Source organism: Rhipicephalus sanguineus, chromosome 4, assembly GCF_013339695.2.
Source record: "Rhipicephalus sanguineus isolate Rsan-2018 chromosome 4, BIME_Rsan_1.4, whole genome shotgun sequence".
In the NCBI taxonomy this organism is placed as follows: Eukaryota; Metazoa; Arthropoda; class Arachnida; order Ixodida; family Ixodidae; genus Rhipicephalus; species Rhipicephalus sanguineus.
This window is the reverse complement of record NC_051179.1, coordinates 117,590,713-117,604,707: the sequence shown is the minus strand read 5'-3', so window position 1 is coordinate 117,604,707 and position 13,995 is coordinate 117,590,713. Positions and strand designations below refer to the sequence as shown.

Sequence of the window (13,995 nt, the reverse complement as noted above, 5' to 3'; positions counted from 1 at the left end):
GTTTTAAAATGAGGATTTCATCTACAGTGAGCGACATCAATTACAAAATTACACTTGGACATAGCTTATCATCTTTCAAGCAATAGATAACATATATTCGCTAAAAATGCAATTTCTGCAGCATGACACTGCATTTTGTTCGGTTGGTTTGCCCCATTATTTATCCTATATACACGTTGACCTAATTCGAGAAGCCGTAATTTCAGCTGAATTTTCGATTGCTTTCAGCACTATATATGCGTCCGTGTATTGAAGTCCCACCTCTCATCGCATAATAATAGCTTGTGAAGAACAAAGCTTGTCTTGAATTAACCATTTATCAGAGCTCTTCTCCCCTCCTCAAAGGGCAAGGTGCTGCTGGCACACGTGCCTCGGCTTTTCTTTTTTAATTTTTTTAATGCTTAATTTTTTCGCACCGTACTGTAGGTAGCAAACAGCAGCGCCATGACAAACAGTGGAGTGCTTACCATGCAGTCCAGAAGGTGGCTGAGGCAAGCATGCCATAGGAGGTGCTTATTCAGGCAGAAGAAATACGCATCTGTAGCCAAAGAAAAGGTAATGTACAAAGTTCCATTTAATGAAGAAGAATGTGGTTTTGAGCTAGTCATGGCGCAGGGAACCAATGAGTGCTAAATAAATGAGATGGAAATGCAGAGTAACAACGTGATGTGTGCCAGCAACCAACTTAAGTTTATTCATGCAAAAGGGTTATTTCCAACTTGTTCATTCAGGGGAAGAGCCCAATAGTTTCCACAAATGGGCATAACTGGTAGTCGTTGCACTTCCTGTTACACTGTTCTTGCGCTCACTATTATGTGCCACTTACTCTTGTGACGTTTCACCAAGGTCATATTACTTCACATAAACAGCAGCGAGAAGGCTCTTGCTAGCCAGTTCAATTAAGCTAGCGTTACCGTAGTGTTTAGTTCCAGTAAACCAGCTAAGCTACAGAAGAGCGTACTCCATGTGTTTGTCACCATAGACAGTGCATTTCGCCTGGGAACATCGCTTAGTTTTGTAAAGATAAACGTTGCCTTTCTCTAAAACGTGGTACTGGGAAATGGCATTGTGCCAAAAATATTAAGGTTTATGACTTCTTGCAGTAGGCATTGTTGTACAGGGATGTTCGCTTTTTCATAAATGCAATGCATAGTGCCTGAAGAATATAGCGGCCCACTTTAAAAATTAAAACTTCATGATTACAGTATCTCGGACAGACTTTACTGTATCCGGTTTGTTTCTAAAAAACTTCAACCTATCTTCTGCAATTCTTCAAGGCCAATTACTAAATTTGCTGTGTACATTTCACTGAACATTTTTATCACTTATGCTAAACAACATGCTTTAGTGATGTGTTGAATTCTTGTCAATGAATTTATTGATTACCTCGGACCACGTATTCTGCTTCCCACAATTATTGGGCACTTTGTGTGCACGTGCTATGCATGCCAGAAATGAAAACAGTGAATTCAGCTGGCAGCATCAAGGCGTACAATGTCCATAGGCTAGTATGAGGTGCGAAATGTTGTCAGTGCTAGACTTTACGTTATGTGTGCGTGGTACAGCTGATTGTGTAACTTAGCACTTTCCAGCTGCTCACGCAGTTGGAGCAGATGTCGATCATGTTTATTGTGGTATGGCACAGCCACCAAGTTCATGCATGTGCATTCTGCATACCAGGAAACCTCACCTTAAGCAACATTTTGTTTTGATGGCAGGTAAGTCAGAACAAATGGGTTTGTCTTGTCTGTCCATCTGTGAATACCATTACACAGGCTTGTTAAATGCATTCAAGCAGCTTTAGCAATGCACTTTCGGCTACAGATGCAGTTGAGGCAGCCAATTTCAACATCAGAGTTCACTCTGCATATCCCACTTTCCAAAAGGGCATTGTTTTGTGATACCTTGCTGATTTACACAGTTCTTGGTGTCTCACATTACAGGAATTATGAGAATTGTTATATCTCATGTGAAATTAAGCCATTGTTTTTTTTTTCACATTGTTACTTTGCATAAATGCTTTACGACTACGCCCTCTCCAACCGATGATTTACTAGTGCTACATTCTGCTATGGGTGAAAACAATTACTTAAATAACAACCAGGCCAGGGAAAGCAGTATCATGCCCTGTAATGTAGGAGAATGCTGCTGTCTCAGTGTTTAGTTTACAGCTGAAAATAATCAGAAAGGGCAGCAATGTAGGTCATTTGAGGATGTTTGCAGCCACAGTTGTGTTGTGCTCATTTTGTTATCGCAGGAAGCGTCTTCAAAAGGCCGTGCTACAAGGATGTGAGCAGCAGTTTCCCTTCAACGAACGGGTCAAATTCATGGAAGCCACGCGCCTGCTGCTTCTGGCCTAAACAAACATACAGCCACCATAGTAATGTTCTTGCAAAGGTTTGAGACATCCCTATGCTGCATGTATTGAGCATGTTAATTGCCTGTTTTTTTATAGCGTATAGTGATATGTATACAAGTGTACTTCCTTGCAATGTATGTTTACATTCTCTTAAAGGGCCAGTCAGCAGGCTCTGACATTTTTTTACACCTCCCAAACAAGCTCACAAATTCGTACAGAGGGCCGCAGCAAACACATTGTGTGAACATCACACACTCCACTTCTAAAAACAATAACCACGCCTCCTTTTCAGCGCTTCACCAGTCCCCTTTGCTAGCGAAGTGGCGTAACGTTGCCTATGAGCAACCTTAAGTAACGCTGACTGTCGAATAGTCCTCTGCAATATGAAACGGCATTTTGGTTCTGCGATGATGCAGTATAGGCTCTATGGTTGTCATAAGTGTTGCGAATTTGTTTATCTCGCCAGTGCTTTGAACTGTGCTTCCTCACCGCACCGCTATAGCACAGTGGCACATCGAGGAAGCCCATCTTCACGATGGTGAGGCTGAACGAGAAACAGAAACCAGCGGGAACGTTGGTTTTATCCCCTGTGGCTTCATTATGACACCATTTAATAAAAAAATGCTTCTGGCAACATGTTCACACTGTACAGGCCTGCACAAGCCTGCACTGTACAAGGGAGCGGTCGTCCGAAGGTTCTAGAAGATGGAGGCTTCTTAAGAGTAATATGTGTATATATAATACAATATGTCCCCCATACATGCACTTTTATATATGTGATTAAAATATTAAAAAAAGGAGAAAAAAGGGGAATATGGTTGGTGTATTATGGAGGCTAGTAGGGATTTTATGTTGCGAATAGAATATCGGTCAAGGTTATTTGAAGGCTGAACGTACTTTATGTCTCCTAAAATTATGCTATGGCTTTTAGTGATTCCAAATTACCACGTGCTAGATTTATTCCTGATGGGTGTAGGGATTGAAATTTGTGTATCAAATACGATTCCATGCACTTCCTCTCACGTGGTGGCCAGGAATTTGTTTGTAGAATGTAGAGTTTGGCTTGATCGAAATTGTGGTCTTGTTGGTTTAAGTGGCTTGCTACTGCTTTTGGTAAATTGTGCTTTGTGTCTGCGCGGTGGCCGTTCAGTCTTACATGAATTGGTTGTCCAGTTTCGCCTATGTACTGTTTTTTACAGGTGGTACATTCAATTCAGTAGATTAGATTGTTTGATGTACATGTGAAGTTCGATGTTACCTTGTGAATGTAATCCGATGCTGTGCTTTTTACGTTGGTGGCTGGCTGTATATGTTTGCAAGTGGAACATCTCGGGCGCCCACAGGGACCAGATGCTGGTGTAGTTCTTGTTGCGAATTTTGCATGAAGGAGCATATCTTTAAAATTGGTGTTGCGTGTGTAGGCGACCTTAGTCGGTTCGGGGAAGATTTTTTAGTTTTTGGTTGGTTGTTAGAATTGGATAGTATTTTGGTTAGGATGTTGCTTATGTTCGGGAGTGCGTTTGAAAATTTTGTAGTGAGAAGAGGCGTTGTTGTTGTGGTTTTAGGGCGTGGTTTGAGTGTCTCAGTGCGGTCTAGTTTTAGTGCGTCCGTGTAAGCCTTATGAAGGAACGCATTGGAATGGCCTCTGTTTGCTAGTGTTCCTTTTAGGGTAAGTCTGTGTACGTAATCCTCATTTTCTACGCATATGCGACGTAACCTTGTTGCTAATATAGCATAATATTAGGAGACACAAAGTACGCTCAGCCTTCAAATAACCTTGACCAATGTTTTATTCGCAACATAAAATCTCTACTAGCCTCGATCATGAACCAACAATATTCCCCTTTTTTTAATATTTCAATCTTACGTATATATATGTGCATGTATGGGGGACATATTATATTATATATAAACATATTACTCTTAAGAAGCCTCCATCTTCTAGAACCTTCTGACGACGGTTCCCTTTCCTCTATACGCGCTCCTACGATCGCTCCTACCCCGCATTCCTTCCCAGGAAGTTCTCCGCGCATTATTTTGATTGTTCCTCCGGCTCTTTTCCTTTTTTTTCTTCTTATTGACCTTTTCGTTTGAAGTGTATCTTGGGGGATATCTCTCATGCGTGTATTGTCTTGAGAGTTTGTTTAGGCGTGAGAATATATGTTGTTTGCCAGCCTAACCGTGCACGGCTCCTTCCTTCACCGCACCGCACATGAATAAAAGTGACGGTCCGCACCTCACTGTTTAAACTAGACATGTGAGCTTTAAAAGTACGCGGCCCGCTTTCCCCGCCTGTAGTTCCTTCCCCACCATCTTCAGCAGCCCTTTCTGATGGCTAGACGCGCCGCCCTTCTGCTGCTTTTCCAGGTAGCTTGCATACTCCGCTCTTTCCTAGACATAAGACGGTATAGCGCACTAATAACCAGAAGAATCCAAAGCTAGCCCAATAATCCACCCTCCTAAGTTACTTGCGGCCTTCCCAAGTCGCTTTCATACTGCGATTTGTTTTGTAGTCCCTTTTGACGGCTCTCCCTTGGTAGACCCCCCCCCCCCCGTTTTTAGTTTTTTTTCTTTCTCCATTTTTTCTCTCTCCTTTTTCCTTCTCTTTTTCTTTTTCCTCTTTGCAGCTCCCCTGATCTTCGAGCGCCGTTGCAAACTTTCTTGAAATAATGTGGCAAGGTCTACACTCCTCTCTCGCGTTTTCTCTTTCCAGGCTGGAATCACCAACAGCGACAAGCGCCACCGCTGGACATGACGTCAACTCTAACCCTTTAACACTAACACGCCAAGGATGACAAGGCGCCTTTGACAAAGATAGGTCCACCTATCGAAACGTCGGCCAGCCTGTTCTGAGGCACTTTCTCCTGTTTGAAACCTATCCCACTCCGTGTATCCATCTATCGGCTCCCTTCTTGATATTGGACCTCATGGCACCAGAGCCACCTTCGTTTTGCCCTGTGGCAGCTACATGGAAGTTCATTGCTATGCTTCTTAGTTTAACTGATATCGTTTCAATCAATGCGTTTCAGTGTCCAGGGTGTTTGGTGTATTTGCATATTGAGGGGTTTAATATCATACAAATAATTGATTTTTTTCTGTCTTCTAGTGTTTACTTTTCAGCTATTTAACGTGGTTTTCAGAGCAATATGTAGACAGGAACATCGGTTCCGATAAGCTTTGGTTCCAAAAGAGATGCTGAACAGGAGTTCCTTAGGTGAATGCTCTGAGCACCAGCCCTTTGTATAACAGAAATATCTAAACTGCATGTCTCCTTGCTTAATTGCATGCCTTCAATGTACAGCTCTTCCCATAATCCTTAACTTTAACCTACATTACCAAGTGAACATCCCGCGCAGTAATGCAGTGGTTATAGTGGTCAGCTGCTGATCTGAACTGTGCTGGTTCGATCCTTGTTGCAGTGGTTGCACTTTCGATTGAGGTGAAAATCCCAGACGCTCGTGTGCTTTTAAATTGGCGTTCACATAACAGAACACGTAACACTGTTATTATTTCTTCAGCAAGTGGACAGAGTGGTAATTCTAGATTTCTAGACTGTATATATAATTAGTATAACAGACAGCTGAGCTAGTTGGTATGTATTCATGTTAAAAAGCCAGGGCATGAAAACATGGCCACCAGAGAGAAGTCATGTTCGACAGTGGCACAAAATAAAGTAGACACAAAAACTTATCTGCGCATGCCCAGGCAAGAGGCTATAGCTATCAATCTGGCACACGTGATAGTCTACCTGAGAGATAACTGCTCAAGCATTTGATTTCTTCTTTATGCTAATTAATCGACGGTTGGCTCCCTTGTGCACTGTCATTATCGATATGCCAGGCCTCGACCATTGGACGCATTTCTTCATTCATGTGCTTGTACAAAACTGTGCATTCATTGAATTCTGGTGTGCATTTACGCTATCGACAATGTAACGATAGATTACGTGATGACCCTCCGGTTACCGATCTCGGCGTTTTAGGTGTCTTGACTCTCTCTTGTGTCCGTATTTGCATGCCCCATCTATTTAACATGTATTCATATAGTGCGTAAGAGAAATAGGTTATCTAGTGACTAATTTGGATAGTAAGTTTATGGCGAACACCAAAATAGCAGTGTAAATTAAATTTAAGCGATGAATCCATCGGGCTTGATTAGAAAACGATATAATGGCGAAATATAGCCGCTTGCTGTTTGCGTACACTCGTCTCTGTTTCTTGCCTCATATGATTTGCCAATGACCAGGTGTCATGTTGGATGTTGCTAATTGGTTATGAGATATACATAGACAAAGCAGCGGCTGTTTGGACGCTTTCTAAACAGCTACCTCAAGAGGCGAAAAAAGTTAATTTGGGTTACGTGAGGCATGCTAGAAAAAGTGAACTTGTTCCTGATGTTCTTGTTTTAATAGCAGACATTCTACACAAACTTGCCCAAAGGCGGAAGGAAGGCACGCACAGATGGACGTACAGAAATCATGGGGCTGCCATAGAGCTGTGAATGAGCATTAACCTGTGAGTATGTCTCTTAAACTTTTTGCTGATGCCTTTTATTTTGGCTGAACATTTTTATCGATGCTATGTATTCCCGAATTTGTAGTGCAATATTGTTACACTTTATACCATACCTATTACATTGTCCTTTTCATAGCCTTATTGTTATTTGTGAGCAATTTTACATTAAACGTTTTTTTTAGTAGCAGAGTTATGTCGCGTTCGTTCTTTATATTGCTCCTATTTTCATGTGCCACATTTTGTTGTGTATATGCGCTGTCGTGATTGAAAGTGTATGTTTTCCTTGTATCTCTTTATTGTATAACGCAATGCTCACTACGTTCCCGCATGTGTTTCTGTAATATTTCTTTCTGTTCTTATGCATTTCTTGAGTATTTATACGCGTTCATTTTGTACACTGTTCAAACGTAACATTTCTTTTTTTTTTGGATTACCCCCCTTACGCAATGCCTCCAGGGGCCTGTAAGGTACTTTTAAATAAATAAATAATGTTACACTTTGTTGCTTTCACAGCTGCATTGCATAGCAGAGCACTTTAGTCTGGTACAACGCCCAAAAAGTTCCACCTAGATGATCAAATCGCGGCAGCCATTGCTTCTGCAATCAATGCATTAGTGAAAAAAAACCGCAATAGACGGAGCACAAGAAACAGGAAGACACAAACAGTGCTGTGGTCGTGTCCTCAGTCTTCTGCACTGCTTTGTTTTCGTTGTCGTACCAACACACCCAAGCATCCACTTAGCTTATGTAGTAGTCCAGCTCATACACCTGGTAGTGTTCTCCAACGGCAGGATTACTGGTTACCTAGCTCGTGAAGTCAATCTAAAGTGCATGTCTATTGGTGTAGATTGTGTGCATCTACCATTGAGATGGAAATGCAGTTGCGTTTTAATATTTTAGCCAGTATAGCTCGTGGATGGCATTTGGAGCGGTGACAGCAACACTTTAGAGGGGGCGAGGTACTAAATTATTGTGTATTTATCTCTGTTTGCATGTTATAAAAACATAGCTGGTTAAAATTAGTCCAGACTTTACGCTATCTCTTAAGATATGACCTTCCGTGCTGTTTCAAGGCATCGAACCATATGAAATGCATTGTGTCTTTGTGTGTCTGCCAAAGGTTAGGAGTCATTATACTAGAGATAGATAAAAATAGGTCAGAGGTTAAAGTAATTTTTTCACAATCAATTTATTGTGGGCAGTAATTCAGAGCAGGGTTTTGAAGTAAGTTAGCAATTCAAGCAGATTAGTGCTCAGTTTTTGGTCTCACGATGCACACAGTTTTATTTTAGTGCCTATTCGGGTCATTTCACGCCAGTGTGTCAGGTCGTTTCTTGACCATTTCCAATATTTTGAAAAAACTGCTGCTGTTTTGTTTCAATGTGGGAAGTAGTCGTTCAAGCGCTATTTTTGGGGAAAGAATTTCGTGATGCACGGAAGACCTTTCAAACTTTGCACGCTGAAATGAAGCTGTGTCAGGCAAATAATTTACACATGATTATTGCTTCGAGCTATTACTAAAAAATCATTTGGTTCTTTACCATAGTCACCAATCTTTCATGACTATGATAGTCGAACTTATTTTAATTTCAATTTATGCTATTTGCAGTCGTCAAGAAACACTGCAAAATGCAGCACTTTTAAATTTATTGTAAAAAAGACTAAATGTTTCATGTGAAATATATTCACAGTATGAGTTAAGTGAATTTACCAAGGGTTGAAAATGCTGCTGGCAAAAAGAAGCAGAAATGTCTTCAAAATTGGCACTTGCATGAAATGGCATTTGAACCCATATTGCGTGTTCTCTTTCACAGTGTAGCATTTTAAGCAAAAATATCGCCTACACATCATAGTGTGGTTTCCTCTTGCGATAATTTAGACGAAGTTTTTAAGGTGTAATATTATCCTCAAGCGAAAAATAAATATTTCAAATGAAAATTAAGGCTGTGTGAAGTTTCTTGGAGCTTTTCCTTCACTGCAGAGCGCATCACTGTTCTTGCATGGTATTTCAGACAGAAGTATTGCTTAAATCTGCAAAGTTTGGAATTGCACTATATGAGCACAGGGGCACCCGCGTGAATCCTGTGCCAGTGTGCTGTGCAGCGAAGGTCAAGGAACGAGACTCATTGTGCAGGCTAGGGATTATTCACTTCAGTAAATTATTCCTTGCTTACAACTAAGCAGTACATTTTTATGGAATATAGATTGCCAGCAAAGTATACGACACAATAATATCTTGGCGATATTTCTGTTCGGAATGCTACATAGCAAACGTTAAGCTGCAATATGGATCAAAAAGCTATTTTTTCTGGCTCTGTTACAGTTTGGGTGCAACGTTCCTGTTTAGTTTGTTTTCACAGTAGTTTTATGACAGAGTGGATATCTATCTACTTATTTATTTATTACCCTACAATACTGCTCACACCAGTAAGCAGTATTGCAAACGAGTCTATAATGATAAGTTACACATAAAATGATCTTGCTAAGCAAAAACAGGAGCATAACATATAGAAAACACAAGATAAAGCAACATCTATACAACCGTCTTAAGGAAAATGATAAGGTAACAGCAGAAACTACAAAGGCAATGAACTTTGGACAATCAACTGTGCGTATTCCATATGAAAGAATTGGTCTTTCTCCTGATAAATGTTAACATTAGAACATCAAAATTTTGCAATCTTTCCTTATGGCTGAAAAATGTAACTTAAAATTCAAGTTAGTAAACTATCTTACAAATGAAACACTGCCACCTTCAGATTAAAGAAAGATATATTTTGCATTAAAACAGAAACAAACAGCGCTGGACACGGGACGAAGAACAATAGACGAGGGTGCTGTCGCCCTCGTCTACTTATTTTTCCGTCCCGGGCCCTGCGCTCTTTGTTCCCGTCGTAATCATGTACTAACCAGCCCAGCTAGGTGCTCTCCTGAAATATTTCGCACTAATTGCACAAAGCAATAACTTTGTATAAGTTATCTTGTATGACACAGTTTCACATGAGTAGATGGATGGATGCTATGGGTGCTCCCTTTAAAGCGAAGAATTCACATGCAAGTGGCCAAGCTCAATTTCTGAATTGGCTTAATACCTTTCTTACCTGGATTAAATTTCTTTCCTTTAAAAAAAACTTATAAATTGGTAGCTTATCTTTTGGCATTGTACATACGGACCCTTGTTTTTGTGCAAGTTTGTTTTTGGCTGTCCTTCCTGCTTTCCCACTACCAATTCTCCATCTGTTTTTTACTGATTTCTCTTGCGGAGATGTTCATTTTTATCAAGCTTTCCCTAAACCTAATGATTCATGAGAGCTAGTTCCAAACATGCACATGGGTGGACATTCTACGTTTATTTAAAAGGTGGTCCGTCATTTTCATATCTCTCTCACAACCAGTGCATGTGACGCCTACTTACTGGATCTCACTTTATGACTGCATATTCTAAGGCAAGATCACTTCGCTTGAAACATAGCACTAGCTTATCATAATATGCTTCCATCCTTACTTCGTCCTTATCCTTCCGATAGTTACTCAGAGCTGTTCTTTTTTGGTATTTGCTATCCATTAAATCATCTCCACCTCTCTGACATTGCGCCTAACGCTTATCGTGCACAAAGTTTAATTCACGCTCTCAGCATCACGAAATTTCGTCCTGGCAATTGTGACTTGACTACAGGTATGATCCTTTTAGCAGCATGATCTTCTTCAACAGCAAAGGAGTTAGTTGAAAAAGCACCTTGTATATTTAAAATGGGGATGACTAATTCATATCTTGTTTATTAAAGTTAACTTTTTTGAATTTCCTTATGCTTGTTCTTTGTGTTGTGCTTGCCTCAAGGTTTGTAGTCTTTATGGATCTGGTATATTAAAAGGGTTGAATAGCTGGTGACCTGCTTATGACACTGCAGCTTAAGTATTGTAATGAATGTTGTACTAAGTATTGTAATAAAATTGTAATAAGTATTGTAATGAAGGTTCGTAATGAATGTAACGAGATGTACAGCTCATGAAAAAATTGTTGAACAACAAATGTGGCTGGAGCTAGTGATTCGACAAGAGGACTCATGTTTATAGGGGCAGCGAATCGCATCAAGTTTGCTGCCACAATTTATACACATCATTTTGTTGAAACGTCGGCTCAAACAACACGCTTTGTTCAATGGCTGGACATTCATTCAAGACGCTATCTTCAGCTCAACTTCTGTCGCGTTAAGATGTAGAGGATATACAACTGTCATGTTGTGTTCTGATGGAATTCAAGAGCTATTGACAGCAAGCCTTGCTTCTCAATTTAATGCTCACCCTTTACGTTTGCGCTTTAATCTTTGTCATCTTCAGCCTTACTATATGTCCACTGCAGCAGTAGCCCTTCGCAGTGGTCTACAATTTGCCTCGTCTTGTTCAAGAATGATTCCATTTTATACATGCGCAATTCTTCATTTTTTCACCCACGTAGCTCTCGGCCTTCTCAACAGCATTAAGTAGTTACGAAAAGTGTAACTGTTAAGACATTTGCTGCAACATCATGGCAATAATTGAATAGAATTGGTTATACATGTACATAAATACTCTTGCAGTTGGAATGTAGTGTGTTTAACCCAGAATTTTTGTGTACTCTAGCAATGAGTCTTCGTGAAATCATGCTGCTTGTTCTTCATATGATCAGAACGAGTCCAGAAATATCTGCAAAGTACCGTTTCTGCCTTTGTGATTTCTAAAACAGTGATGCCAAGTGAGGTCATATACACATGCACCATGGCAATTTTTAAATGGGTGTAAATTCTGAACATTGCTGTTGCTCTAGGTGTTTTCTTTCACTTCATTTTTAGACGTACAGAAACGAGAGAAGTGGAGCTGTCCGTGGGCCGTGCACAAAGTTTCATAAGCGGGCTTGCAGCACCTTTGACAATCATGCTCCTGAATACATCTGCCAAAGTGGCATTTAAAGAAGTATGTAGTAGTGTACTTCATTGTCTATTTTTCACGAAGCAGCAGGTATGCTTCACTCATCTGCAAGTTCACACGGTACAGGGCATATATACATGGCATACTACCCCCACTTCTACCAGCTCGGGATGTGTAGCTTGATTGTAAAATGCTTACTTTTACTTAACACAACAAATAATAACAAAATGACATGACAGTTTTGCCAGCTATGCAGGCGACATTCTCAGTATGCGCTGGCAAAAAATAAGCGGAGTTTGGCCGGTCCACTACTCGCACATTTTCTTGTAAACATCTGGTAGGGGGCCGCTGTTGTTGCAAGCCAATGCGCCGCAACGAATGAACCACGATTCCAGGATTTTTCCTTTCCTCCCACCTTTGTACACGAGGCAGCGTCGTCGAATTGATAAGGTCGAATTTATGCCTCGTCATTCAGCAGCGTTCAACAAGCTACGTCTTAGAACACGTTGCCCGGGTGGTTTTCGCAACATCCTCTTTGTGTTCTTTAACTTTTGATGACCTTCTTCCACCCGTTTCGCCTATGCAAGTCGTGTCGCAATCCCCACATTGTACTTTGTAAGTGACCCCACTCTAATCTTCGACGGTTTTTGGGTATACCTTTGGACATGACTGTGTTCACAAAGCCCAAAGACCGCACACCTGTGGGTGATCAGAGCAGGGTCATCTGCAAAGTACGACGCGGGGATCGCGATACCACTTACATCGGCGAAACGGGCAGGAAAAGGCCAAAGACGCTCAAAGAACACAAAGGGTGGATGTTGCTAAAGCCACCCATGCAGCGCATTTTAAGACAGCTTTTTAAATACTGCTAGACGACAGCTTATTGGCCTCGAGGCCCACCACTGGAAACGCCGGCGCCACCGTCGGCGTGACGTGCTTGGCAGGATCACGTGGTCTCAGCGGCCGCGTCGGCTGCTTGTGGAGCGCTGCCGCGTGCTTTGAAAACGAGTTTCAAGTCCCACATGTGCTGCGGTCTGTTCAAATACGGAAGTTTCTCGCATTTTCTACTCAGTTGAAAGCATTGAAATGGAGTGGCTGCCTCCGAAGTCGACGACATGGGGCTCTACCGCTCGGTGCCACAGCGCCGGGCTTACGCAATGGAGGCCAGTGTCAGCCTGCACCGGCAACCGCGGGACACCTGCGTGAAGCATGGGCTGTAAAACTAAGAACCGGCAAGTAGCCATGAGCCACGAGTCTTGTGTGCAACAAGCACTTCCGCGACGAAGACCTTCGTTACTGCGCCGGGCCTGCGATGTTCGGTGAGTAGCAGACCGCGCGCACTGAGACGATGGCTCGCGCGCGCTTGCCGCCGGCAAATGACGCTTATCTGCCACAGGAAGGAAAATACGCTACCTTTTACCACGTGCGATGCCATCTCAGAACCTTCCCGTGCGACCTCTTGATCGTCGGCCTCGTGCTCAGCGTCCACGAAATCGGCTGCAGATGCGCAAGTCATTGTTTAGATACGTTGAATTAAAAAACGCAAGGGTCCATTAGGCATTCGCTAAAGATGACTAGAAGGCGAAAGCCATCTTCTTCTTGTCAGTGGTTGTGCTGATTCTCCCGCGCCCCCCTCCAAAAGCGTTCTTCTGCACCTAACGCGGTTTTTCACGGCCTCCGTGACCGATCACGGAGGCAATGCAAAGTGACCATGACGTGTGAATACGTCGTCATGTGACGTCACGTTATGTGAAGTCATAATGACGCTACATATTTTCGCGATCTCTGGCGTCATGATTACGTCATATGGTGACACCATCACGTGACGATTATTTTTTGCATCACTCGTGTTGACGCCGCCGACACGGTACGCCGACGGGCAATCTTTCCATTTGATGAGGCATCTAGGGCTTTCCCCTTCATAAGCTTCATAAGTTTTGCATTGCCTCCGTGATCGGCCCACCGATCACGGAGGCTATGCAAAGAGATCATGTCGTGTGAATACGTCATCATGTGACATCACGTTATGTCACGTCATGGTGATGTCATAATGGAGTTACAAATTTAGATCTCTGACGTCATGATGACGTCATATGGTGACGTCATCACCGGACGATTATTTTTGCGTCACTCGTCTTGACACCGGCATATTTGCACAGCGCTACGTGAACGAGGACGTATGAAAGGACACAACACAGGCGCTGTGTTGTGTCCTTT

At 42.0% G+C, this 13,995-nt stretch overlaps 1 protein-coding gene across 1 annotated transcript in view; it reads right to left on the bottom strand.

The window, feature by feature from the left end:
• Window positions 1–4,603: 4,603 nt before the first annotated feature.
• Window positions 4,604–13,995, bottom strand: part of LOC119391547 (caspase-8) — a 98,739-nt gene continuing 89,347 nt past the window's right edge. Inside the window, exon 5 of the mRNA XM_049415321.1 lies at window positions 4,604–4,750. Coding sequence (XP_049271278.1) covers window positions 4,604–4,750 — 147 coding nt within the window. The remainder of the gene's footprint in view (window positions 4,751–13,995) is intronic.